This window comes from Saccopteryx leptura, chromosome 7 (genome assembly GCF_036850995.1).
Source record: "Saccopteryx leptura isolate mSacLep1 chromosome 7, mSacLep1_pri_phased_curated, whole genome shotgun sequence".
NCBI classification, from domain to species: domain Eukaryota; kingdom Metazoa; phylum Chordata; class Mammalia; order Chiroptera; family Emballonuridae; genus Saccopteryx; species Saccopteryx leptura.
The window spans coordinates 64135976-64162116 of NC_089509.1; the positions used below are offsets into that span (position 1 = coordinate 64135976).

At 38.4% G+C, this 26141-nt stretch overlaps 1 protein-coding gene across 3 annotated transcripts in view; it reads right to left on the reverse strand.

The window, feature by feature from the left end:
- Positions 1-26141, reverse strand: part of PDE11A (phosphodiesterase 11A) — a 477210-nt gene that overhangs the window by 359064 nt on the left and 92005 nt on the right. For all 3 annotated transcript variants that reach the window (XM_066345959.1, XM_066345958.1, XM_066345957.1), the window contains exon 2: positions 6513-6671. In XM_066345959.1, the coding sequence (XP_066202056.1) occupies positions 6513-6671 (159 nt within the window). The remainder of the gene's footprint in view (positions 1-6512; positions 6672-26141) is intronic.

Consider the following 26141-nt stretch of genomic DNA (forward strand, 5'->3'; position numbering starts at 1 on the left):
AATGGAGTATTAATAGAAAAACACACAAAGTTGCCTGACAGAGTTGTTGTAATCCCCCTAGTCATGTATATAATGTTTTTTAATTAATTAATTTTATTTTCTTTCATGCATACACATGAGAAAGAGAGATAGAAGAAGGGAGAGAGATGAAAAGCATCAACTTATAGTTGCATCACTTTAATTGTTCATTGATTGCTTCTCATACATGCCTTGACCTGGGGCTCAGATCGAGCCAGTGACCCATTGCTCAAGCCAGCAACCACAGGATCGTTTTGATGATCCTGCACTCAAGCTGGTGACCCTGCACTCAAGTCGGATGATGAGCCCACATTCAAGCTGATAACCTTGGGGTTTCAAACCTGGACCTCAGCATCCCAAGATGATACTCTACCCACTGCGCCACCACTGGTCAAGCTACAACAAGTTTTTTAAAATAACTTTTTGGAAACTATCTTTGTGTACAAACTAACTGTTTATAAGATGACAGAAGAAACCTGTTTATCTTTGTTCCCATCATGTTGCTTTTATTAAAGTGATTAGTTGTTTAGGTATTGGTTATTGGGCAGAACTAGAGCTTGCAGCCATGTTTAAAGGGTTTAAAAAGAAGATCAATCCTATGCGAGTCAAATTCCATGCAAGTCACCTGTCTATGAGTTGCATTCAGTCTTCTGGGACCACCAATTTGTCACTCCTATCAGCATGATGTAGTCAACACCTGTCCCCCTCACTAAAGTGAACTTTAATACCTTTTGTAGCCTTGACATCTCACCAGGATCCTAAACGTTAGCCTTTGCATAGTCAGAGACAGCTTAAAAACGTAAGGCCAGGAGCTTATAAAATTTCCCCATTATCTGGCTGTGAGTCTCAGGCCTGCGGCAAACAACAAAACCCCAGCTTCTGTGAGCTCATTAGCACCATCCATGCACCATCCTCAGTGCCAACTGGCAGGGCAGCGTCACCCATAGCAAGTTCCTGGGATGCGGCCAGTCCTGAGGCAGCCAGGCTCAGTTGGCTGCATCCCAGCTCTGCAGGGTGTCTAAACATGTTGGCACAAAGAGGGCTGCAGGGTAGTTTAACACTCCAAATAATGAGCTGGAGAGAGGTGACCACACACTAAGGAAACCCTATAGAGATTAGCCAAAGAACAACTTCAAGCCACAGCTTCTTCTGTCAGCTGTTGGAAAGTAACTGCAATATATATATATATTCTCCACGCAACACAGCAGTAAGAAACAGCTCCTCAGGGTGCAGGTAGAGGACACCTGGCAAGGGCAGATAAGAGCCTGTGCTCATCTCCAGATACCAGGTTTCATCTGGAGTGCCCATACGTCTTGATAGATAACAAATGTCTGCTCCCATCCAGGTCTCATTATTTTATCCTGCAAAAGCATACCTCCCTTTACTCACCCAGGAATAATGAAGTGATAAATTAATTGGATGTCATACCACCTAAATCAGCTAGCTGGCACATATCACTGATAAACAAGAATATTTGCTGGAAACCCATGAAGTAAAACAGAAAATTCTGATCATCTCTTCTGGTTGATCTGCCTTTGTGTGCATTTCTAACATGAATTACCAAACTTATAGTTTGTCAGTATGTAACTTACATTATTGATATGTGCATATGGTAGACTATATTTCACACAAAACTCTAATAACTGCTGATTAAATTATTGCTAGTTCTGCAAGAACTTCAAAGAGCATAATGATGTTAATGTCATTAAAAGGGAAGTTTTTAGGCAGAGATTGGATGACCATCTGTCAGGTAAAGATTCCTGCACTAGATGAGGGACACGTTGGTGGAAAATGAACTTGACCTTTCTAGGCTCTTCCATCTGTTATTATATGTATAGCACAGCCACTGAGCCAAAACCATAGAATTTTTAAGAAACACAATATGGATACATAAATAGCCCAGAAATAAATATACCACATTTAACTTCTAATTTATCTTGGGCAAATAATTTACTGATTCTTATACTGCAAAATGTTTTTGCCTACATCATATTGTCTCCAGAAGTTGGCATTTTAAATATCAGAACATACAAATAATATTTTGATAACAGCAATAAATTCATCACTAGCCACATGAACGATGACACAGCAGTTATGTGTATAGAGTAAAATAAAAAATAGGGTTCAAATTATTTTCATTTGACTGAAATAGATGGTGAGATTTCACGAAGCTCATTTAATGATATGTTAGTGCTACCCTCAGGACTTTATACATCTATTATCTATTTTACTCCTCACAACAACCCTATTATGAAAGTTCAGAGGTACAGAGGGACTGAGCCACTTGCTCAGGGGTTGCTCAGCTAACAAATAGCAAGGCAAAGACCTGACCCTGCCAGGAAGGCTCTGATCTGGAGCCCTCCCCCCCCACTACCTAACACTAAGCGCCAGGCTTCCATTTTCCTTCCTTGTTTCCTTATTTGTAGATAACTCTGAAATTTCCGCTGCTGGAATTTATCCTGGTGAACATGGGAGGAGGTTGTCTGATGTCTGCCTGGCTGACTAAGGAAAAGTAATTTGAGTTAAAATGTGAATTAAATGAAGTTGGCAGCGCTTTGCAAAAAGAGGTCTATGCGTGCTGCTATCATTGGAAATGGCTTCAGTATTTCTGAAAGCTATTTGGTAACTTGGAATGGGAGCTATAAAACTTTTCTTACCCTTCAACTCAGTAATTTCAATCTTTGGAATATACCCCAAGGAAACAACGCAAAAGAAAAAGGTAATGTGTTCCAGGTGTTCATTCAGGAGCTATTTGTATTACTGAAAAACTGGAAACAACCCAAATTTCCAGTAATCAGACAGTGACTAAGCAACCCAGGCTATGAAAAGAAATAAAAAGAAAAAAAAACTTTAATCCCTAAAGATGGCAATATATAGACTACATTCACATGTAGTCATAGTCATAAGAAATAAATTAGCATTAAAGGTAGAATACAAATTAGGGGAAGCATAATCTTATACAATCAAGTAAAACAATATGTGAGTTAACAATCACACAAGAGCATTGTGGATTTATAAAGAAGTATATCCTTCATTTCATTATTGAAATTCCAACAGTGGAACTGGCATATAGATTATGCTTAATAAAAACTCATAGACTTAAATCATACAGAGGTAGTTTTTTAAACTGAGACCTTGTAGGGAATCACCCATCTAACCTTGACCCCTCTATGACTTGGATTGGGGGACTTTAGTTAAAAGCCCTGAATGAGCCTAACCGGGCAGCGGCATAGTGGATAGAGTGTCGGACTGGGATGCAGAGGACCCAGGTTCGAGACCCCGAGGTTGCCAGCTTGAACGCAAGCTCATCTGGTTTGAGCAAAGCTCACCAGCTTGGACCCAAGGTTGCAGGCTCAAGCAAGGGGTTACTCAGTCTGCTGCAGCACCACGGTCAAGGCACATATGAGAAAGCAATCAATGAACAACTAAGTTGTCACAACGAAAAACTAATAATTGATGCTTCTCATCTCTCTCCGTTCCTGTCTGTCTATCCCTCTCTCTGACTCTCTCTCTGTCACTGTAAAAAAATAAAAAAAGCCTTGAATGAATGACCTTTGTGCAGACACAAAGGAATGCATGTGAAAGGGCTTTAGAAAATTAGCCTAGAGGTTCTAGATTGCCCCTTCCTTTGTTAATTAGCAAAAGAAAAAGTACTGACCAAATTTGCCCTTTCTCCATGTCAGCAAAATGGCCACTAGTCATTCTTTCCCCTTATGGCCTGAACTCCCTCCCTTATAATCCTGTTCACCCTGTTCTGCTCCTGATCAATAAAAGCTGAGGGAGAAGAAAATTCAGGAGGTCTTCTTTGCCTCCCTTGGCAAGCCTCCCCCTCTTCATCTTGACATAAGTTTGTGTCTTGAGTAGGTTTCTTCCAACAACACTGGTAGTTCCCAGCAGGCTACTACAAGACCTGACTGTATCTCACATGTATTAATGTGCTGTCTGTAAAAGCTGCTCTTTTATGAGGACTTATTCTGTGCTGGGTGCTCTTCCAAGTCTTTTCTCTGTATTGATTTAACCCCTTACAACCTTATGAAATAAGTATTATTATTTTAATATCTCTTCTAAGAGGTGGCAATTGGAGCACAGAGAAACTAAATAACTTGCCTAAGGCTACACAGGTTATGGAAGAGATGGAATCTCAACCCAGGTAGACACATTATATGGCATGAGTACAGCCATTATGCCAGAATGTCTTCTCTTATTTGGAAGAAGTATCTTGATCTTGTTCTTTCCCACTAATCATTTCTAGATTATATCCTTTTCTTACTCACTGCTCCTGTTCGGTTTATAATGTATAGAATCCCTGAAGGAAAAATGATAAACAGATTCAGGATTTGAGATAAAATTCTCTCCTTCCAGCATCACCTGCATGAACACAGTCTACCTACCCTAACTGGTGAGCCTTCTTCTAAGAAGTGAGAATAGAGTAGGGTTTTTAAATCAGGAGAGGGGATTGGAAAGGTTGGGAAATAAGATTTTACTGTGGGAATATGAGATAATCGCAGAAGAGAAAAATATAGCATTTGGAGCAAGGAAATACTCCAATGAGATTGAATAAGAAATAATTTGCCTGAGGATGAATAACAAAAATAAAAGAACATTTAAAAACTTTGGGAAAATGGACCTTAAAAATAAAAATTTATGTTTTACACTTGCCTCGTTTCTTATATTTTTCAAAGTATTTGTATTCATGATCTTAGTTAATTCTCTTGCTGCAGAATGGCGGATAGTTTAATTAACAGATGATGGAATTGAGAGTCAGAGATTAAGTGACTCACCCAAAGCAGGCTGCTTGTCCTTAACCAAGCATGACTTGGATCCCAGCCCTTGTTCTCAGTAGAGCTAAACATTGATGCTGTTCAAGACAGGTACAAAGCCTGTGCAAACCATTCAGAGCTCATGAAGCCCTAGCTCGTAAGTATTAATCCACTGAGAAAATGCTAGAAAACAAATCTAACATAAATGGAATCAGAAATTAGCATTAAATATGCAATGGGACCTTATTAAACTAAAAAGGAAGAGGGAAGGCAGGACTACATCTGTGTATAAACAGAACGTTTGGGAGATGTCATGGGTGTGTAGTTGTGTTTGGAAAGACACACAACTCACATCTTTCTATCTAAATCCTTGTAAGAGGGACATTATTGTAGGACTCTGTCATCCTTGGCACAAAATGCACAAAGTGAAATTTTTGCTTTATCTGAACATTCCATTAAAACATTTGCATAATGACCTACATTTTATAAGTTTCTAAACTCCTCACCTTCTCACCTGACTCTGTCTCATAAAGGCCTATGCTCTTTTCAGAATTCAGATCAACACCATCTTTTCCAAGAATTCTCTTTGGATTCTTCGACTGAGACTAACACTCTCTTTCCTAAGCACTGTTAGTATGTCCTAGAACATCATATTGTTCCTCTTGCCTTTTGCTTTGTGCAGCTCTGGGATGACATACACATTTGAGAGGTATCTATTTGTGCTTCCTTTGACACCAACACACATGCCCTGCACATTGCTATTGTCTATTGAAATGGTAAGAAATTGTCTGAGGTCCTATCATGCTCTGAGGGTTTATAACCCTTTCCTTGGATTTGGGCTGTTCATACTCAATGATAGAAATGACCTCAATGAAGAACTCTCTTCACTTAAAAATCTTGTTTCCTTATTATCATATATTATGTAGACCTTTTGTACTGGAACATTTGCATTAATTCAATGCATTGGTAATTAGCACTGGCAAACCACAATCTCACATCTAGAAGTTTAAATTAATCAAATAGGATTATGGCAGTCATCAAACTTAAACAAACAAACTTGAGATTTGCTTTTACCACAAACTTTACAAATACTTCACCAGATTATATTTAATATAAAGGGAAGAGCTTCAAAGCCAGAACTTTAGCTCTTTGAAAAGTCTCTTTTTTAATATGAGGTGGTGAATAACTCACTGGTGAAAAAACTTAAAATTTCTGAGCAAAAAGTACATCACTTCTACCAAGGTCAACTGCTCTTCAGAGATAAAAGTAATGCTCTTTTTATTAGCAATTTGGAATAACAAGTAACATTAATTTTATTGAGATTTTTATGTAAGAACCGAGAAAACAATTCTTGTCATAGTTATAAAAACACAAGAGAAAGTGCTGAGTTTCTGAAACAGTCTTCTTTCTATCTACCCTATTTTCCCTTGGGCCATGTGTGCTGGGGGTGTGATTAAAAAGTTTATTTATAAGGAAGATAAAGACCAGGGAATAATAAGAATACTACTGAGGCTTGTAATGAAAAGCAAGCTCAGAAAAAAGACTATTTTCAATTATACCACATTCATAAAATATTTTAAAACTCCCATTACATTTTACATAACACAAAAAAATCTCTTTGGTTTAGGAATGGGTTAATCCAACAGCTATTCACATAACTCCCGTCCTTTCAGGGAGAATAGCAATCAATGATCAAGAAGGAGAATACAAGTCACAAAAGGCATGAACTCTTACTTTTTCATCATCTTCAGTAAACGGAACACCTTCAGGAGTTTTATTTATTGCTTGAGCCACACCAATAATCTCACCATCACTGCTTCGAATAGGCATGCACAATAGTGATTTCGTCTTGTATCCAGTTAACTTGTCAATTTCATCATTAAATCTTCGATCCTAAAAATAAGACAGAGAGAATAGTGACTGCATGTACATTGTCAGGGAGGAGAGAGAACTGTACTATTTCTGTATATGGTATCTTACTTATCAATGACAACTTTACCCCATAAATTTTCAATAACAGATTTGATTTCATGTTGAATTCAACCAAAAAATATAAATAAAAATAAATACCACCATAGTTGGTAGCCAAGAGAGAAACTTTACACCTGACTACAACAACATATCAAAATTAGGGAAGGGGCAAGTAGGGTTTTTTTGGTTTTGGGTTTTTTTGTTTTGTTTTGTTTTGTTTGTATTTTTCTGAAGTGAAACAGGGAGGCAGATAGACAGATTCCTGCATGTACCCGAATGGGATCCACCCGGCATGCCCATCTGGGCTGTTGCTACATTACAACTGGAACCATTCTAGTGTCTGAGGCAGAAGCCATGGAGCCATCCTCAGCACCTGGGCCAACTTTGCCCCAATGAAACCTTGGCCACAGGAAGAGAAGAAAGAGAGAGACAGAGAGAAGGGAAAAGGAAAGTTTGGAGAAGGAGATGGGCATTTCTCCAGTGTGCTCTGGCCAGGAATCAAACCCAAGACTTCCACGTGCCGGGCTGATGTTCTACCACTGAGCCAACTGGCCAGGGCCAGGAAAGTGTTTTTAATGGAACTCCACACTATGCTATTTATTAAAATGTAGACAACTGACTATAAAGTATCATATAAAATATACTACTCATGCTCTGGTTTCTCTTCAGATGGTATAAATCTTTCGCCTTTTAAAATACACTGCTCACAAAAATTAAGGGATATTTTATCGCTTCGTATTCATTTTGAAATATCCCCTAATTTTTGTGAGCAGTATACATAATAAATATACATTAAACACTATGAAAAAATATTCATAAAAGAACTATTTTATTTTCAGTCAAATGATTCTGTAAAAAATGAACTAATGAGCCCATAGTGATACTATATCTTTTAAGAGAGAGAGAGGAAGAGAGAAATAAGAAGGGAGAGAGATGAGACACAAACTCATAGTTGTTTCACTTTAGTTGCTCATTGATTGTTCTTATACATGCCTTGACTAGGGAGCTCAAGCAGAGCCAGTGACCCCTTGCTCAAGCCAGCAACCTTGGGTTTCAAACGTTTAGGCTCAAGCCAGCAATCTTGAGATCACATCAATGATTCCATGCTCAAGCCAGTAACCTAGTGCTCAACCAGATGAGTCTGACTCAAGCTGGCAAGCTAGGGTTTCAAACCTGAGATCTCAGCATCCCAGATCAACACTATTCACTGTGCCACAACCAGCCAGGCATCATAGTGATATTTTTAAAATAATAATTCTTTAAAAGTGTGGTGGGGAGGGAGGAGATAAAAAGCTTCTTTATAGAATGTCAGTTTTAAAATGTGGAGGAAATGATGACATTTTATAACATCTATTTCAGAACTACCATATAATAAATATGATAAAAGCAAGGATCATTATTAAAGGCTAACACCATTGGGTGAAAGGTTGTTTTTAAACAAGACATTCACATGATCTCAATATGATACCCCCAAAATTTCTTATTAAGTTCAAAGAGAAAAGATATCTTTATCATAAAGAGATCTGATAGACACCATTGTAAACATGTAGCATCATCATTAATGAGACAAAATAAGATAATGTGCCTCCTGATATGATGCAATAAGAAGGACACAACATTACCAAGAATATTAAGAAAAATAAAATTAAGTAAAGTGCAGATTTTTGGTCAGTTAGAAAGAAGCCTGACCTGGATTATTCAAAAATGTCAATATCATAAAAGGGAAAAAAAATTTTAGTAAAAAATAAAACAAAGCTATGGAAGCTGTTCTGGTTTAAAGAAGACTTAAGAGACTTGTAATCTAAATAAAATGTGTGATTCTTCATTGGAAATTGTTATGCAACTTTTGGAGGGAATCATTCGAGAAAGTTGAACATGGACTTTATGTTAGGTAATATCAATGTATCAATATAAACCTTCTTGACTGTGATAGTGGTGTTGAAATTATGTAAGAAAACGTTTTTATTTTTAGGACATACATGTTAAAGTATTTTGAGGTGAAATGTTATAATACCTTCCACTTATTTTCAAATGTTAAGAAAGAGAGAAAAGTCAGGGAGGGAGGGAAGGAGGGGAGGAGGGAGGGAGGGAGGGAGGAAGGGAGGGAGGGAGGGAGGGGAAGGAGAAAGTGAGAGGAGTAAGTGACTGAGAAAATACTGTCTCCTGAAGGGGTAACAGCTTCTAAAAATGTTCCAGAGAAGGTAAGAAATGGGATTGATGCTCCCTCTTCAAACCAGGGGCTCAAGTGAATCTTCTACCAGTGCCTAGACACTCCCTTGTCAAAAGAAACTTAAAAAACAAAATCAAAGCCCTATTGTCTACCACCATGTAGAGCTATGAATTTTATCTAAGGACCTAGAGGGGTTGGTTGTGGACAAGCCTCAAGACCAAACACTGGCCTTCTGATGAGGTCTGTGTATCCCAATATTCTAAGGTCAGGGCCCTTAAACTCCATATAGTGCCTGGTTCTTATCTGGGGATCTGTGGTGGCCATCCTACACCCTTAGCCAGGGAAGAGAGAACCCTGAAGAAAAGAGGGAAATCATAAACCTAAACAAAACCAAATCTCTTTCTCAAAATGAACCTGCAACCAAACTTTCAGAAAAATCCCAAAATTATTATTTTTAAAAAAAATTCACTGAGGAACCATTACGCATCAGGCTGCAGGCTAGGAAACACAGCAGAAAACAAAAGAAGAATCATTCCTACCTTCATGGAACTTGCAATCTAGTAGGGGAGACAGACAACATATGAATGTATAATCATATATTGTGGTTATACTGAGGAAAAGATCAAGGTGCCAGGAGAGATACGTCATCTGAGGGACCTATTTTTATGGTGTGAATTTTGGCGATTGCATATCAGTGGTGTAGACTATGTTAGACCAGACTTGAAAATCTACTCTGGAGCAGGCATGGCCTTTCTGTTCTTACCTATGTGATAATCTGCATTTCTGGAGAAGGGTTTCATTCACCAAAGTCCAACTCTGAATAAACTAACCACCAGGACTGTGGGGTATTCCTCACCAAAATCCAAATCCACACAAGAACAACAGAATTCAGCATGACAAAAGAACACCAAAATGTTATAAACCCTTTCCACCATCTCTTCCACTCTCTATACCCACCTGATAAACTTATCATTTGAGGAGAAAAGAAATAACTATGTTAATATGTATGATAAGTGTTAACCTTCCCATTTAAAAGCTGAGAAGAAAGATTAAGTCTTAAAAATAAACATCTTAAAACATGGTTTGTCCATGTCTCCATTATACTACTTACGGGATAATTCTCGTGAATTAACTCAAAACTTGATATGATCCATCTAATGGGAGGTCTAAAGAGCTGACACTATAGCACACTTTCATAATGTGTATTAATCTGTAGATTAATTTTCCAATGTTAAAAAATAAAGAAAACTGAGGTCAAAATTGAGATATAAATTAATTACAGAAAATGAAGAAACCTAGGAAGATAATTAGATGAAGAGACATATTACTCTAATACTACACAGAAAATAAAAGTTCAAAAACAAAAGATAGCAAAAAAAAAAAAAAAAAAAAAAAGAGGATTTGCTAGCCAAGCAATGACCACAAATGAGTGTAACAGTAGGGAAACAAGGCATTGTGGAACGCACAGCCAGGGACTAACTACATCTAGTCTGAGGTCAGAAAAAAATCTTCCAAAGAAAGTATATAGAATGTGGCCTGACCTGCGGTGGCGCAGTGGATAAAGCGTCGACCTGGAATGGTGAGGTCACTGGTTAGAAACCCTGGACTTATGTACTCAAGTCACATATGGGAAGCAACTACTATTAATTGAGTCTTCCAGCTTCTACCCTCTCTTCCTCTTCCTCTTTTCCTCTCTCTCCCCCCCCTCTTTCTAAATATCAATAAATAAAGTCTAAAAAAAAGTGAAATATTTAAGCTGATATCCAAAGGATCAGGGTCCCAGTAAGAGTAAGCAATCACAAAACTGGTGATAGAAAGCTGGTAAATTTGCAGAATTAAAAAGAAAGTGAAAATGGCTTTCAATGGAAGAGTCAGAGATGTGGGAGGAGAGACCAGCTGGAAGCTGATGAAGGGGTGCCTATTGACCAGGCTTAGAACTGAAAATCCATTGTAGAGGAAGGCGGGTCATAAAGAATTTTAAAAGGTAGGTGGGAGTAATATGACTTATTCTCCATTCTGGAAAAGCCACTCTGGCTTATGTGTAGAGTGGACAGGAAACAACCTATCAAGGTGAGAGAGAAACCACCTCCGGACTGGGGTGATGGTTAGTGGTGGTAGGGGTGACAGCAGATGGGCTCGGTTCAAAGACATTTATTAGGAGGTAGAATCGGTAGGATTTTCCAGTTCATTTGATGAAAGGTTGTTCAAGTTAGAGAAGTAAAAAATGACTCCATATCTCCGGTACAGGTTCCTGGATGAGTGGTGGAGTGATTACTGAGTGAAAATGCAGGGAGGGATGCATTCTGACTGGGAACGTAAGTTTCCTTGTGGATGTTCTGAGGTTTCGTGGACTGTGGCCATCTACATGGGGGTATTGCTCCCAAAGTAGTTTGAGATATATAAATAAATTAATATACTTTAAATATTATATGTTATATAAATATAGGTATACATATATATTTTTTTTAATTTTAGGAAAAGGAGTTGAAATGGAAAGTAAAGACTATTTAGGTAGAGATAAGGGACTCTGCCCAGTAACTTTCCACCTGCGGTCTTCAAGGAGTGTGCCACACTCACCAGCAAGGCTTCAGAGAATCCAGGTAAGGAGGAAACAGGGCCTTTAAGAATGTAGAAACACTGAGCCTATTTATTGCTGAAAATGAAAACTTGAAAAGGAAACTAACAAATGCCTCCAGGTTTATAATAAAATATCACATGGAGATGGTGTCCAATTTTTATTCCTCTCCCTTAGGACAAAGGAACAAGAAATGATCTACAACAGGAGAGTTTTCTAATAAATTAAAGTAAGGGCTTCTTTAATAAGGTTGTTAAAATCTGAAATGAGGTTCTTATATTTGTGGTAGACTCTGCTAGCTTCTAGCATGTTCAAGTCATAATGTTCTCCGATCTCAGATATTTTAAGTACAACTGCTCTTGAGAAATGCAGGGATCTTCTCAGTGCCTTTTGTGCAGACCTACTTTTTACATGTGATGCTCAGCTATAATTTTTAATATTTAAAAAACAGAGACATAGAACCAAAGATAATTTCTACTTTATAGCAATGGAACTGTGCCTGCTACATAGAGAACAGTAATTGCATACATGCCTGACCTAGGATCTGACTTGCAGCCTCTTCTCTAAGTTCCTGAGTTGAATGTGATGCCACAGAGCACATCCAGAAAACAGGTCCCAACTGCAAGGTCCATTAAGGTTGTAGAAAGAACCAACTTCTGCAGTCTGAGCTTTCAGTTCCTTAAGAATATAGTTATTTGTTCATTGCACTCAACAATCCCAGCCAGCCCCAAAGAGTCATATGTCAGAGGCACGGAAGATGCCTGAAAGCAAAAGTGAATCCATCCTTTCTCTTTTACACTTTATCAGGGAAGCCACTCAAGGCTCCTCAAGGTAGGAGCAGAGCCACAAATCTTATCCAGGTCTCAGACTCGTGGTAAGGATGGGTCACATGAGATCTGTATTTAAGCCTTCTGTCCCCAGCATTTTATAGTGAAATTTTCCAGTGGTCATGATTAAGCCAAGAACTAGTCTTGAGCACCATTTAACCTGGATGAGTGTTTGTTTTAACCACAATCTCAACTTCACCTTGGGTCCTTTATAGCCAAGAGATTCAAACTCTTTATGTCTAAGAACATCCGTAATGATAATTATGTTTTTAAAACATATGAATGAGAAAACATGTAAATGCAAAGAGCCCCTATTGATTACATAAAATATTTATAAATTTTTATCTGAGCTATTGTGTCCAAAAGTTATAAAGGAAAGGTGATAAAAGATACGTATGTATATATGGTATTTCTTACATCTACAGACACTGTTAGGTATTCATAGGAATACAGTAGCGGTAGGCAACCCTTGTAACACTAGAGTCACTTGGGGAGCTTAGATAAATACTGATGTCAGAGCCCCATCCCGACCAATAAAATAATTAGTATAAGGAGGGCTGTGCTGGACATCTAACTTCTGGCTGTTGATCAGGGTTAAGAAACATTGAATTACAGATGCCTTAACAAATTCAAAGCCTCTGAGAGTCTGAGGTAAACAGATTGTAAACTACTGTTTTAGAGCTATCATAAGTCTATTTTCTAGCTTTTGTCTTGTTTTGTAATGTTTCCTATCCATTTTCCCCAAAAGCTTAAGGTACTGTGCCAGCATACCTGCGTCCCCCAGCACCTTACCAGCTCAACCCTACAAAGGAAGGCTTTCAGACCAAGTTCAGTGCCACATTTCAGCTACAGCCTCTTTCAAATGCCCTATGGAGTTGCAATGTTGAGAAGCTAGTGGAAGCAAAGTAGAAAACAGGGGTCCCCAAACATTTTACACAGGGGGCCAGTTCACTGTCCCTCAGACCATTGGAGGGCCGCCACATACCGTGCTCCCCTCACTGACCACCAATGAAAAAGGTGCCCCTTCCGGAAGTGTGGCAGGAGCCGGATAAATGGCCTCAAGGGGCCGCATGTGGCCCATGGGCCGTAGTTTGGGGACACCTGGAAAATGAATAAGCCCCTGAAACTTGAACTGATAGACTGTCAAACTGTCTGAAACTTAAAAGAAGATTGCTTCGATTGGTACATCAATTAGTAACACTCATTTAGTTCCAATTTATAAAAGTATCTCCTTACATTTATGATTTATCATAAACAACACTTATTTTCCAGAAACTGCTTGGAAGGCTAAGCTCTTAAAATTTTTTGTTAGTCTTTAATGATTTGAAATGTACTCTTCTGCTTTTCTCCATACAAAAAAAGGACAACTAATTGTTCTGCATTGATGGAAGGCTTAAGATTATATTACATAAAAAACAAGGACATGGAATATGGTAAATAGATAGCTAATGTTCTGGGCCTCCTAACTTAATACTTGCTGAGAAAAACTGAAAAATTTTATTGTTGTTCTTAATATATATTCGCAGAATGTCATTGCTCTTTTTTACTATTATTAAATTTGAAAGGCCTATAAAAAAGAGAATGTCATTGTCCTACATTAATCAAAAATCTTGTCTCTGATTTCTTTCACAAAATACTTGCAGGTGGTGGAGCAGATTGTTAATACATACAGGTCAGCTTTATTTGATAAATGTTTAATGGGCATACACTAATTTAAGTCTTTCAAACTGAATTAATGATTAAAGACATGGTAAGAGAATTTAATACAAAGTTTCAAAATAGCCATTGTTATTACCAAGTTGCTTAGGAGATTTTCCATTCTTTAGTTATGCTGTTGATGTTTAGTTATGATGTTTGCTGATCTTATTTCTTTGTTTTTCCTTTCTTAGTTGGCACTTGTCTTTGGTCCTGTCTTATTGTTGGCATCTGACTATTACTATTTATCTTTTTTCTGATAAATACAAATACACCTCAAGGCAAAAGACACAGAAAGAAGGAAGAACCACAACACAACTGAAACCGAAGTTGCAGGTGAGGTGGTACAAAAAAAAAAAAAGGTAAATTCTTAACCTTCTTTAATAGCTAACATAGATATCTATTACAGATCCATTATAGAGTACAGAAGCAAGGCAAGTGAAGTTAAAATGCTCTATAAGCTTTATTTTGTGTAGTTCAAATATCTGAGAAAAGGCTAGTACACAAGAGATAGCAGGGGAAGAAGCCAGCTAGCCAGAGGCACCTCTCTTCCTGTCACAGTGGGGCCATCTAAGAACTGCAGTTATTCAGGGAGGCAAGGCTCTATGGTAGAACCAGGAAGGCCAAGAAGTCTGCGAATATGGACAGGATATGGTCAGCAGGGAGTTGTGGTTCAGATGCCAAACTGTCAGGAACCAGAAAATACAGAAAAGACCAAGGTCAAGATAGTGATGTATGGAAGGCCAGGTCTGGGTCGGGGCATGGATGTTGCAGTGCCACACTAGAGACTTGTCTCATCCATTTGTTATACCTTACAAGGACCACCTCCCAAAGAAAACCTTTTGTACTCTTCCCACTGTGGCCAATTGGGACAACCTGAAAAGTGGCCCCCAAAATGCAACTGATTTCTAAGCAACTATTTCTATTATGGATAGTGCTGACCTTTCCTACATTTAGGGGAAATATAATTTCTAGTTTCACGGTGTATATACTATATTTTAATTATATATTTTATTGTTATATATGGAAGTTTCTATTTCTGTTTGACAAATTTTAATGTTAACACTGAAGAGCTGAGTCAGCCTGAATTTTGGCAGCCTTGTCTAAGTTATTCCAACTTGGATAAGGTTGGTTAGATGCCCCCGACCAACACTGGTCTCCTGCTTGCTGGTTTATGCCAGATATTTCCTTGGCCAGCTGGTAGAGTGCTGCAGTGGCCTTTTTATAAACTAGATCAAGCCCTTGGCTGAGCCAGCCAATTACACCATTCATCCTATGTTTGTTTGTTTTTTATTCAGTGAGAGGAGGAGAGGCAGAGACAGACTCCCGCTTGCACCCCAACCAGGATCCACATGGCAAGCTTAGTAGAGGGTAAGGCTTTGCCCATCTGAAACACTGTTCCATTGCTCAGCAACCAAGCTCTTCCTAGTGCCTGAGGCAGAGGCCACGGAGCCATCCTCAGCACCAAGGGCCAGTTTGCTCCAATCGAGCCATGACTGCAGGAGGGGAAGAGAAAAAGAGAGAAGGGGGTGAAGAAGCAGATGGCCACCTCTCCTGTATGCCCTGATAACCAGAAATTGAACCCAGGACATCCAAATGCCGGCCGACGATCTACCACTAAACCAACTGGCCAGGGCTCCATTCATCTTATTTTTAATGTCTGGTTGCTGCTGGGTTAGAAATATTGGACATATCAGCTAGCACTTATTCTCATAAAAGCAACAGGGTCAAGAACCATCTAAATTTCATTTCACTTCTAAAATGTTTCAAACAAAAGAGCAATTAGTTTACCCAACTACAATTCTTTCATGATTTAGAATCTGCATAGGATGAAACAACAGAAGGAGAAACCACAATAAATACTGGACTGCTCAAATCTTTAAGACTCTTACACGTTCTTTCAGAGAGAATAATAGACTTCCAACATCTATGTAAACTCCATCTTTAAAACTTCATGGTTTCTTAGTCCGTCTGCTTTACTTAAAAAAAAAAAGATTATTTCATAGGCATCACTAGGTACTGTCTCCCCAAACCATAACCCACCCATCAATCATATACAAGTACGTCTGATATATCTGTTTACACGCTATACCCAACAACATGACACTTCCTATTATTAATCAAGTTGACATAGAACATTTATGAAAATTGACTAAAAGCTTGGTCATCAAGTTAGCCAATTTGAAATAACCATGTCAAATAATTGGTATTATGCAGAACATATCATTTCATCTAAATGTACTTCTGTTAGAAACAATAAAAAATATATAACTAGAGAAATATAATATTTGAAAATTTTAAATATATTTCTAAACAACTTATCAATAAAAAATTCAAAATAGAAATTTAGAAAAGTATCAGGTAAATTAGAAAAATATTATGTGCCAAAACTGTAGGACACAGTTATATAAAAAGGTTCTTAAAGGTTTAGTTTTAAATGCTTACATTAAGAAAACAAACAAAAAAGAAAGAAAAGCTTAACTTAATGAAGCAATCACACAACCATAAAGAATTAAGAGAAAAAGAACAACAAAATAAACTAAGATGACAAAAGATAATAAAAATAAGAGCAGAATTTAATAAGAAAGAGAACAAGCATAAAATGAAGAGGATAAATACATGTCAGAAAAGTAATACAATATACAAGGCTCTAGAGAGAATAACCAAAGGGGAAAAAGAGAGGTATTAAAAAAAATTTTTAATCAAGTTTAAAAGGGGGCAAAGCTATAATTGCTGCAGAGATGAAATAGGTAAGATATTATGAATAACTTTGTGACTATAAATTTGAAAACAGAGAAAATAAATACATACAGGTTAACAAAAACCAACTTTTTTATAAGCTTTAAAGAAATTGAATCAGTAGTTTTAAAAAGTTCCATTACACACACACACACACACACACACACACACACACACTCTCTCTCTCTCTCTCTCTCTCTCTCTCTCTCCAGATAGAATTCTAGGAAATTCTATAAAACATTTGAATATTGGGCAATTCTAATCTTATACAATCTTCTCCATACAAAGGAAAAAGATTTATTTGTAATATAACTTGATTTCAAAACTAAACAAGGATTATATAAGAAAATAAAAATATATGGCAGATGGAATAGCCAATGTTGAACACATTCAGAGAACTGGGTATCTAAATAACAGAATGGATAAACTTTCAGAAAAGTACCTGGACTCTTATAATATTGTTTTAGGACAAGTTAGAATGCATCAGAGATAGTTAACAGGAGATTTTGTAAACAAGTATTTTTCAGGAACACCTCCCTCCCATACGAGAAATTGATACAAGACCTGTTGATCTGTTCATATTGCTGAAATATAAATAGATTTATAATATATTCTTGCTTTTTAAGGTTTTATTTATGTTACTTCTGTATTTTAAAATATTTTGACTCCATCAACTAGAAATTTCTTTCTCTACCTCTTCCAACACACTCTCAACCATATTTTTAAAACAGGTTTAATAATAATAATAATAATAATAATAATAATAATAGGGGATTCCAAGATGGCAACAGAGTAGCAGACTTTCCGACTGCCACCTCCCAGGACCAATGGATTACAACTTAATTTAAGAACAATCTTCTTGAAAAACCATCTTTGGACTAAACGAAGAGGAGTCTATAACCAAGGATCACAGAGAAAGCCACATAGAGATGGGTAGGAAGGGCAGAGATGCAGAAAGGGCTGCCTCAATCCCAAGAGTGAGGGAGGGGGGCAGAAGGATTCTTACTGTGGGGTGATTCCCCCTGAGAGGTGCAGGTTCTAAGCCCCAGGAGGGTGCCCCAGCCTAGAGCCCCAAAGCCTAGAAGAGGCACCCACATAGCACTTGGCACTGAAATGAGTCGAAGTTTCTGTCTGCAAGAAAGAGATGGAACCTCTCAAAGATGCAGGCTCCATCTTAAAAGGCCAGCGCAGAAAATCTCATTCACAACCACTTATTCAGGGCTTCAGTGGGGAAAAGCTGAGAGAACAAGAGTTGCATGAGGATAGTGTGAAGTTAGTGGCCCAGGGAGAGACACCATGGGGAAGGCCATCAGAATTCCTGTGCTGAGTCATTCTCCAGTACTTTAGTTGCCATCTTTCTTTGGTGGAGCAGTTCCCTTCAGGCGGCATTAGCAACTGCCCTGACCTCGGGAATCCCTCCTGCTCCACCCTGTGGAGACCGGTTGTAAAGCCAGTAGCTGCAGCCACCATCACAGCCACCTGGCCAGTGCAAGTTTGCATTTGATTTGGACAGAGGTAATGAAACAACAGAGCCAAGAACTGATGGGCCATTAGCTTTAATCCTAGCTTGCACCCAGCGGGCAAGAAATACACACAGTGGGAAACACTTCCCTTTCCATTCAGGGCTCCCAAAGCCACTGACTTATCCGAGTTTCCTAGAATCAAAGGTTTCTATCTCACCAGCCTTATTTACCTCTGTTCCCCACCTCCTTCTCTCTGCACAAACTGGCTTCTTCTTCAGCACTCCACCATCTTGGCTGCTTCTCCTCCACATGGCCTTTCTCTGCTCTTCTCTCTAATGTTAAATCTCAGGAACTGAGAGAGAGAAAGCTCCTGGTCTGCCCTATTTTATAGGGTAGAAATCAAAACCTTTAATCCAATATACAAACAAGGATGTCTCTGATACAAAGTCACTTAGAGTGGGAAAGGTTTAGTCTTAAAACTAAGCCTTAGGATAATGACCCTGTCTGCTTACAGCCTGTCCCCCATACCCAATGCAAACTATAAGTGAGCAAACATATATATCATATTTACAAACTTATTTGACCAACACCGGTCCATTCTGAGAAGTAAGTCAAGAAGTAGGGGGAGCATCAGTGGCTCACTTTTCTGGCATTGAGGACAGAGCTTCCGCCTCTCCTCCCCCTCCACCCCTGCACTCTCCTGAGTCTATCACTGGTGCTTCCACCTCATGAGAGGCTCAGTAGAAACCATCCGAACTATGAAAAGACCAGATCTCTGGGTCTCAGAGGCCACATCCACCAGACTCCTGGGGCTACACCCTACTGAGGCCTGTGAAAAAAGTCTGGACAGAATGACATCAGGGGTTCAGGGGCAGGAGCCATACCCACCACCCTTCCTAATTCCTGAATTGTCACAGGCTCTAGACTCTACCGGAGGAGTTTTTCAGTGGCCCAACCCTACAAGCAGCCAGTAGACAGAGGTTACAGGAGGCGGAGCTCAGGGAACCTTGGCCTTTTGCAAACCTTACCCCAGGCCCAGAGTGGGTAAAAGCAAGTTTAGGTATGTGGTTTGGTATTGGCATGTACCTCAGGGCCCAGAAAGGCAGCCGCAAACTCTGGATTGCTTGTAGCTCCAAGAAGGTTGCTAAGGGCCAGTTATGGGCAGTGTCCTCACTGGTCTACTCTGGGTTCCCTCCAGGGAGGCTCAGGGCTGGCACATCTAGGGGCCAGCTGCGGAGAGAGCATCAGTTCCAGACCTAACAACCCTTGCTGGCAGCGTGCCCTAAGGGAGGGCTCTACAGACACCAGGCCCTGCTGAGGCAAGTTCCACTCTTTGTGGTCAACACTGGCAGAGCAGTTCATGTGCATTGGACAGGATGGAACCAGAGCTGGATTTAACAGTGGGTGCACTGGGTGCACATCCTGGGCCCTGACTTCTGAAGGGCACCACAAAACCCCAACTTTACACTTTTTTCTAATGATACTAAGTTTGGTTTCATATGTGCAATTTTAACATTAATAGTACATAATATTTTTTTGTTTTGTTTTGTTTCTCTTTTTTGAAAGGGGCCAATATTTTCTTCTGTGCCCAGGGCCTCAACTGACCTTAATCGGCCTCTGGGTGAAGCTTCATAGTCAACCAGCCTGGGTGCTAGATATCCTGCCTTGCTGGGTAGGTTCCACATGGGGAAGGGAGAGAGGCTCTCAAGAACAGATATTTAAAGTTTAGGCCCCTGTGAGCCTATAGTTGGGTCCAGTAGAAGGGCTTACCCACTTTCTGGGGAGGGGGGCAAAATCAGCCCCAGGGAGGACTCTCTCAGTCTTCCTCCTGAGACTAGGGTCTCACCAGCTGTAAGAACTTCTGCAGAGGAGACTGTCAGCCCCACCCAATCTGAGCCTACTGCTCACCTTGCTAGGGAGAAATAGAATTGTAGTATCCAGCAATGTCTGAGAGATTAGGCTCTGAAGTAGGGGCCATAGTCCCCATACTGAGCTCCTGACCAAGAAACAGCTGAAGTAGGGGGTCCCACTAATGTTGAATTCCCAACTTTGCTGCCCTAACCCATCAAGCTTGCAACCTGTAGAGGAGTTGATGAGGTGAGGTCAATCTGAACCCACACCACAGTCTTTCTACAGAAGACTCTGTGGGAATACCATGCAGCTACAAGAGGAGGTAAGGTAGCTGAAAAGTGGAGGCATATTTTATGGAGCTTGGAGCTTTTACAGAGCTATGATCACCTCTAAGCAAAAAGAAGCTGATCCTTATACACAGGTTGGCCCCTCACATATTACCGAGGCACAGAAAATGCAAACACAAACAGAGAACAGAGCAGTACCTCAAGACAGGTAGCCCACAGCATATTAAAAACAATAGCTGATACCAACCCAAGAAGATCTAGAACCAACACAACCAGTACTGGGTAGCAGACAGCACCCACCCTAGACTAGCTAACTACACAAACAGCATGCCCAAAGGAAGAGTCCAGCAGGCACCAGACATTGTGGTGAATAAATACACCCAACAGGATACACACAGCACAGTGTCTAATACACATAATCAAGGTTGACCCATAGAGCCAGCCAGCCTGAAGGGATAGCTGAACCCACAAAAGGACCAACTGCATTTATTACTCACATACAACAGGAGGGTAAAACTACCTTCAAGAAGCATTCCTAAAGTAAGGAAATCAGGTGGGCTAGAGATCAATACCACTTAGCCCATCTTCCTCATAAAGACACCACAACAAATTTCAAAATTAAAGCAGAGCTAAGACAAAATGGGAAGACAAATAAATATGACCCAAATGAATCAACAAGAGAAATACTCAGAAAAGAAACTAAATGAAAAGGAAGTAACCAAACTACCAGATGCAGATTTAAAAATAATGATTTTTAGGATGCTTAAGAATCTTAGAGCAATGATGGATGGTCACAATGAGAACTTACACAAAGAGATAGGAAGCATCAAAAAAGACATTGAAATTATAAAAAAGAACCAGTCAGAAATGACAAATACAATACAAGAAATGAAGACTGCACTAGAAGGAATCAACAGCAGGTTAGATGAAGCAGAGGACTGAATCAGCAATTTAGAGGACAACATAAACAAAAGCACAGAAGCAGAGAAGCAAAAACAAAAGAGGCTCAAAAAGACTGAGGAAACTGAAAGAAACCTCTGTGACAACATGAAGAGAAACAACATTCACAACATAGGGGTTCCTGAAGGAGAAGAGAACAAACAAGCTTTAGAGAACTGGTTAAAAAAATCATAGCTAAAAATTTTTCTAAATTGATGAAGGAAAAAGTCACACAAGTTCAAGAAACACAGAGTCCCATTAGAAATGAACCCAAGGAGGCCTACACCAAAACACATCATAATTAAAATGACAAAATTAATAGAAAAAGAAAGAAAACTAAAAGGTGCAAGAAAAAAGCAGCTAATTACCTACAAAGGAGCCCCCATAAGGATGACATTTGACTTTTGAACAGAAACACTTGAGGCCAGAAGGGATTGGCAAGAAATATTCAAAGTGATGCAAAACAAGAACCTACAACCAAGACTACTTTATGCGGCAAGGCTGTCATTTAAAACTGATGGAGAAATAAAAAGCTTCCCCCCCAAAAAAAAAAAAAAAGATTCAAGGAATTCATTACAACCAAACCAGTACTGTGAGAAATGTTAAGGGGCTTACTACAAAAAGAGCAAAGAAAAAAGAAATCTAGAGAAAGAGGATTGTAGATTTAAGGAATAAAATGGCAATAAACAACTACATATCAATAATAACCTTAAATGTAAATGCTTCAATCAAAAGACATAGGGTAGCTGCATGAATAAGAAAACAAGACTCATACATATGCTGTCTACAAAAGATCCACCTCAGAAGAAAAATACACATAGACTAAAAGTGAAGGGATAGAAAAAAATATTTCATGCAAATGGAAATGAAAAAAAAGCTGGGGTAGCAATACTTATATCTGAAAAAATAGTCTTTAAAACAAAGGCTATAGTAAGGGATAAAGAAGGTCATCACTACATAATGATAAAGGGTGCAATCCAACAGGAGGATATAACCATGGTAAATCATTGTGCACCTAACATAGGAACATCTAAATATATAAGGCAGATTTTGATGGATATAAAGGGTGAGATCAACAGCAATACTACAATAGTAGGGGATTTTAATACTCCACTAACATCAATGGATAGATCCTCCAGACAGAAAATTAACAAAGAAACAGTGGCCTTAAATGACACACTAGATCAACTGGAGTTAATTGATATATTCAGAACCTTTCACTCCAAAGCAGTAGAATATACATTTTTTTCAAGTGCTCATGGAACATTCTTTAGAATCGACCACATGTTAGGACACAAAACAAGTCTCAATAAATTTAAAAACATTGAAATCATATCAAGCATCTTCTCTTATCACAAAGGCATGAAACTAGAAATCAACTACAATAGAAAAACTGAAAAACATTCAAACACCCAAGGCTAAATAGCATGTAATTAAAAATAAATGGGTTAACAATAATATCAAGGGAGAAATAAAAAATTTCCTTAAAAGAAGTGAAAATAAACATACAACCCAAAATCTATGGGACACAGCACAAGCAGTCCTATGAGGAAATTTCATAGCATTACAAGCATAGCATAAGAAGCAAGAAAAAGCTCAAATAAACAAACTAACTCTGCACCTAAAATGAAGCTTAAATGAAGTAGAAGGAAGGAAATAATAAAGATCAGAGTAAAAATAAGTGACATAGAAGCTAAAAAAAAATACAAAAGATCAATGAAACAAAGAGCTGGTTCTTTGAAAAGGTAAACAAGATTGATGAACCTTTCACCAGGCTCATCAAGAAAAAAAGAGAGGACCCAAATGAAATTAGAAATGAAACTGGAGAAATAACAACTGATACTAGAGAAATACAAAGGATTCTAAAAAAAAAATACTATGAAGATCTACATACTAAAAAATTGGACAATCTAGGCAAAATAGATACATTCCTAGAAACATACAATCTTCCAAAACTTGATCTAGAAGATTAAGAAAAATTAAACAGACCAATTATAACAAAAGAAATTGAAAAGTTATCAAAAAAACTCACAGCAAATAAAAGTCCTGGACCAGATGGCTTCACAAGCAAATTCTACCAAACATTCAAAGAAGAACTAACACCTATCCTTCTTAAAACTATTTTAAAAAATTCAAGAAGAGGAAAGACTTCCAAATTTATTTTATGAGGCAAGCATTATCCTTATTCCAAAACCAGGTAAAAATACTACAAAGAAAGAAAACAATAGGCCAATATCCCTGATGAACATAGATGCTAAAATTCTCAACATAATATTAGCAAGCATTAATACATTAAAAAGATCATATATCATGGTCAAGTGGGATTCATTCTGGGTAGACAAGGCTGGTACAATATTCTTGAATCAATAAATGTGATTTATCACATAAACCAGTGATTCTCAACCTTTCTAATGCTGTGACCCCGCAATATAGTTCCTCATGTTGCGGTGACCCCAAACCAAAAAATAATTTTGGTGGCTACTTCATAACTGTAATTTTGCTACAGTTATGATTCGGAATGTAAATACCTGATATGCATTATGTATTTTCCGATGGCTTTAGGCGACCCCGCTGGGGTCGCGACCCACAGGTTGAGAACTGCTAACATAAACAAAATGAAGGCTAAAAATCACATGATTATATCAATAGATACAGAAAAGCATTTGATATAATGCAGCACCCATTTATGATCAAAACTCTGAGCAAAGTGGGAATACAGTGAACATACCTCATCATAATAAAGGCCATATATGACAAACCAACAGCCAATATCATAGTCAATGGGCAAAAATTGAGAGCAATGCCCTTAAGATCAGGAACAAGGCAGGGGTTCCTCCTATCACCACTCTTATTCAACATAGTTCTGGAAGTCCTAGCCACAGCAATCAGACAAGAAGAAGAAATAAAAGGCATCCAAATTAGAAAAGAAGTGAAACTATTATTATTTGCTGATGACATGATACTGTACATAGAAAATCCTAAAGTCTCAGTCATAAAACTACTAGACCTGATAAATGAACTCAGCAAGGTGGCAGGATACAAAATTAATATTCAGCCTGACAAGGCAGTGGTGCAGTGTATACAGCATTGGACTGGAATGCTGAGAACCCAGGATCAAAACTCTGAGGTCACCGGCTTGAGCATGAGCTCATCTGGCTTGAGCACAGGCTCACCAGCTTGAGTGTGGGGTCGCTGGCTTGAGCATGGGATCATAGACATAACCCCATGGTTGCTGGCCTGAGCCCAAAGATCGCTGGCTTGAGCCCAAAGGTCACTGGCTTGAAGCCCAAGGTCGCTGGCATGAACCCAAGGTCGCCAGCTTGAGCAAGGGGTTACTCACTCTGCTGGAGCCCCCAGTCAAGGCACATATGAGAAAGCAATCAATGAACAACTAAGGAGACTAATGAGCCACAACAAAGAATTGATGCTTCACATCTCTCTCCCTTTCTGTCCGTCTGTCCCTATCTGTCCCTCTCTCTGATTCTCTCTGTCTCTGTCAAAAAAATAACATAAAGTAAATAAAATTAATATTCAGAATTCAGTGGCATTTTTATACACCAAAAATAAACTGTCAGAAAGAGAAATTAAGGAAACAATCCCCTTCACTATTGCAACAACAAAAAATAAAGTACCTAGAAATAAATTTAACCAAGGAGGTAAAAAAACTTGTACTAGGAAAATTATAAGACATTAAAAAAAGAAATCAAGGAAGATACAAACAAGTGGAAGCATATACTGTGTTCATAGACAGGAAGAATAAACATCATTAAAATGTCTATACTACCCAAAGCAATTTATAGATTCAATGCAATTCCTATTAAAATACCAATGGCATACTTCACAGATCTAGAACAAATATTCCAAAAATTTATATGGAACTAAAAAAGAACACAGCCTCAATAATTTTGAAAATGAAGAACAAAGTGGGAGGTATCACACTTCCTGATATCAAGTTATACCACAAGGCCATTATAATCAAAACAGCTTGGTACTGGCATAAGAACAGGCATACAGATCAATGGAACAGAATAGAGAACCCAGAAATAAACCCACACTTTTATGATCAATTAATATTTGACAAAGGAGGCAAGAGCATACAATGGAGTGAAGATAGTCTTTTTAATAAATGGTGTTGGGAAAATTGGACAGGTACATGCAAAAAAAGGGAAACTAGACCACCAACTTACACCATTCACAAAAATAAACTCAAAATGGATAAAAGACTTAAATTCACAAATCCATAAAATTCTTGGAAGAAACATAGGCAGTAAACTCTCTGATATTTCTTCTAGCAATATTTTTGCCAACATATCTCCACAGGCAAGTGAAATAAAGGACAAAATAAACAAATGGAACTATATCAAACTAAAAAGCTTTTGCACAGAAGATATCATTAACAAAATAAAAAGACAACCCACATAATAGGAGAACACATTTGCTGACATGTCTGATAAAGGGTTAATAACAAAAATTTATAAAAAACTTCTAAAACTCAACATCAGGAAGGTTAACAATTCAATAAAAAATGGGCAAAGAACCTTATTAGACACTTCTCCAAAGAAGACATACAGGTAGCCAATAGGCATATGAAAAAATGTTCAATATCACTAATCATCAGAGAAATGCAAAATAAAATCACAGTGAGATACCACCTCACACCTCTCAAAATGGCTGTCATTAACAATCAATGAGCATGTGGAAAAAAGGGAATCCTTCTTCACTGTTCGTGGGAATGCAGACTTGTGCAGCCACTGTGGAAAACAGTATGGTGTTTCCTCAAAAATTAAAAATGGAACTGCCTTTTGACCCAGCTATCCCACTTTTAGGAATATATCCTAAGATTTCC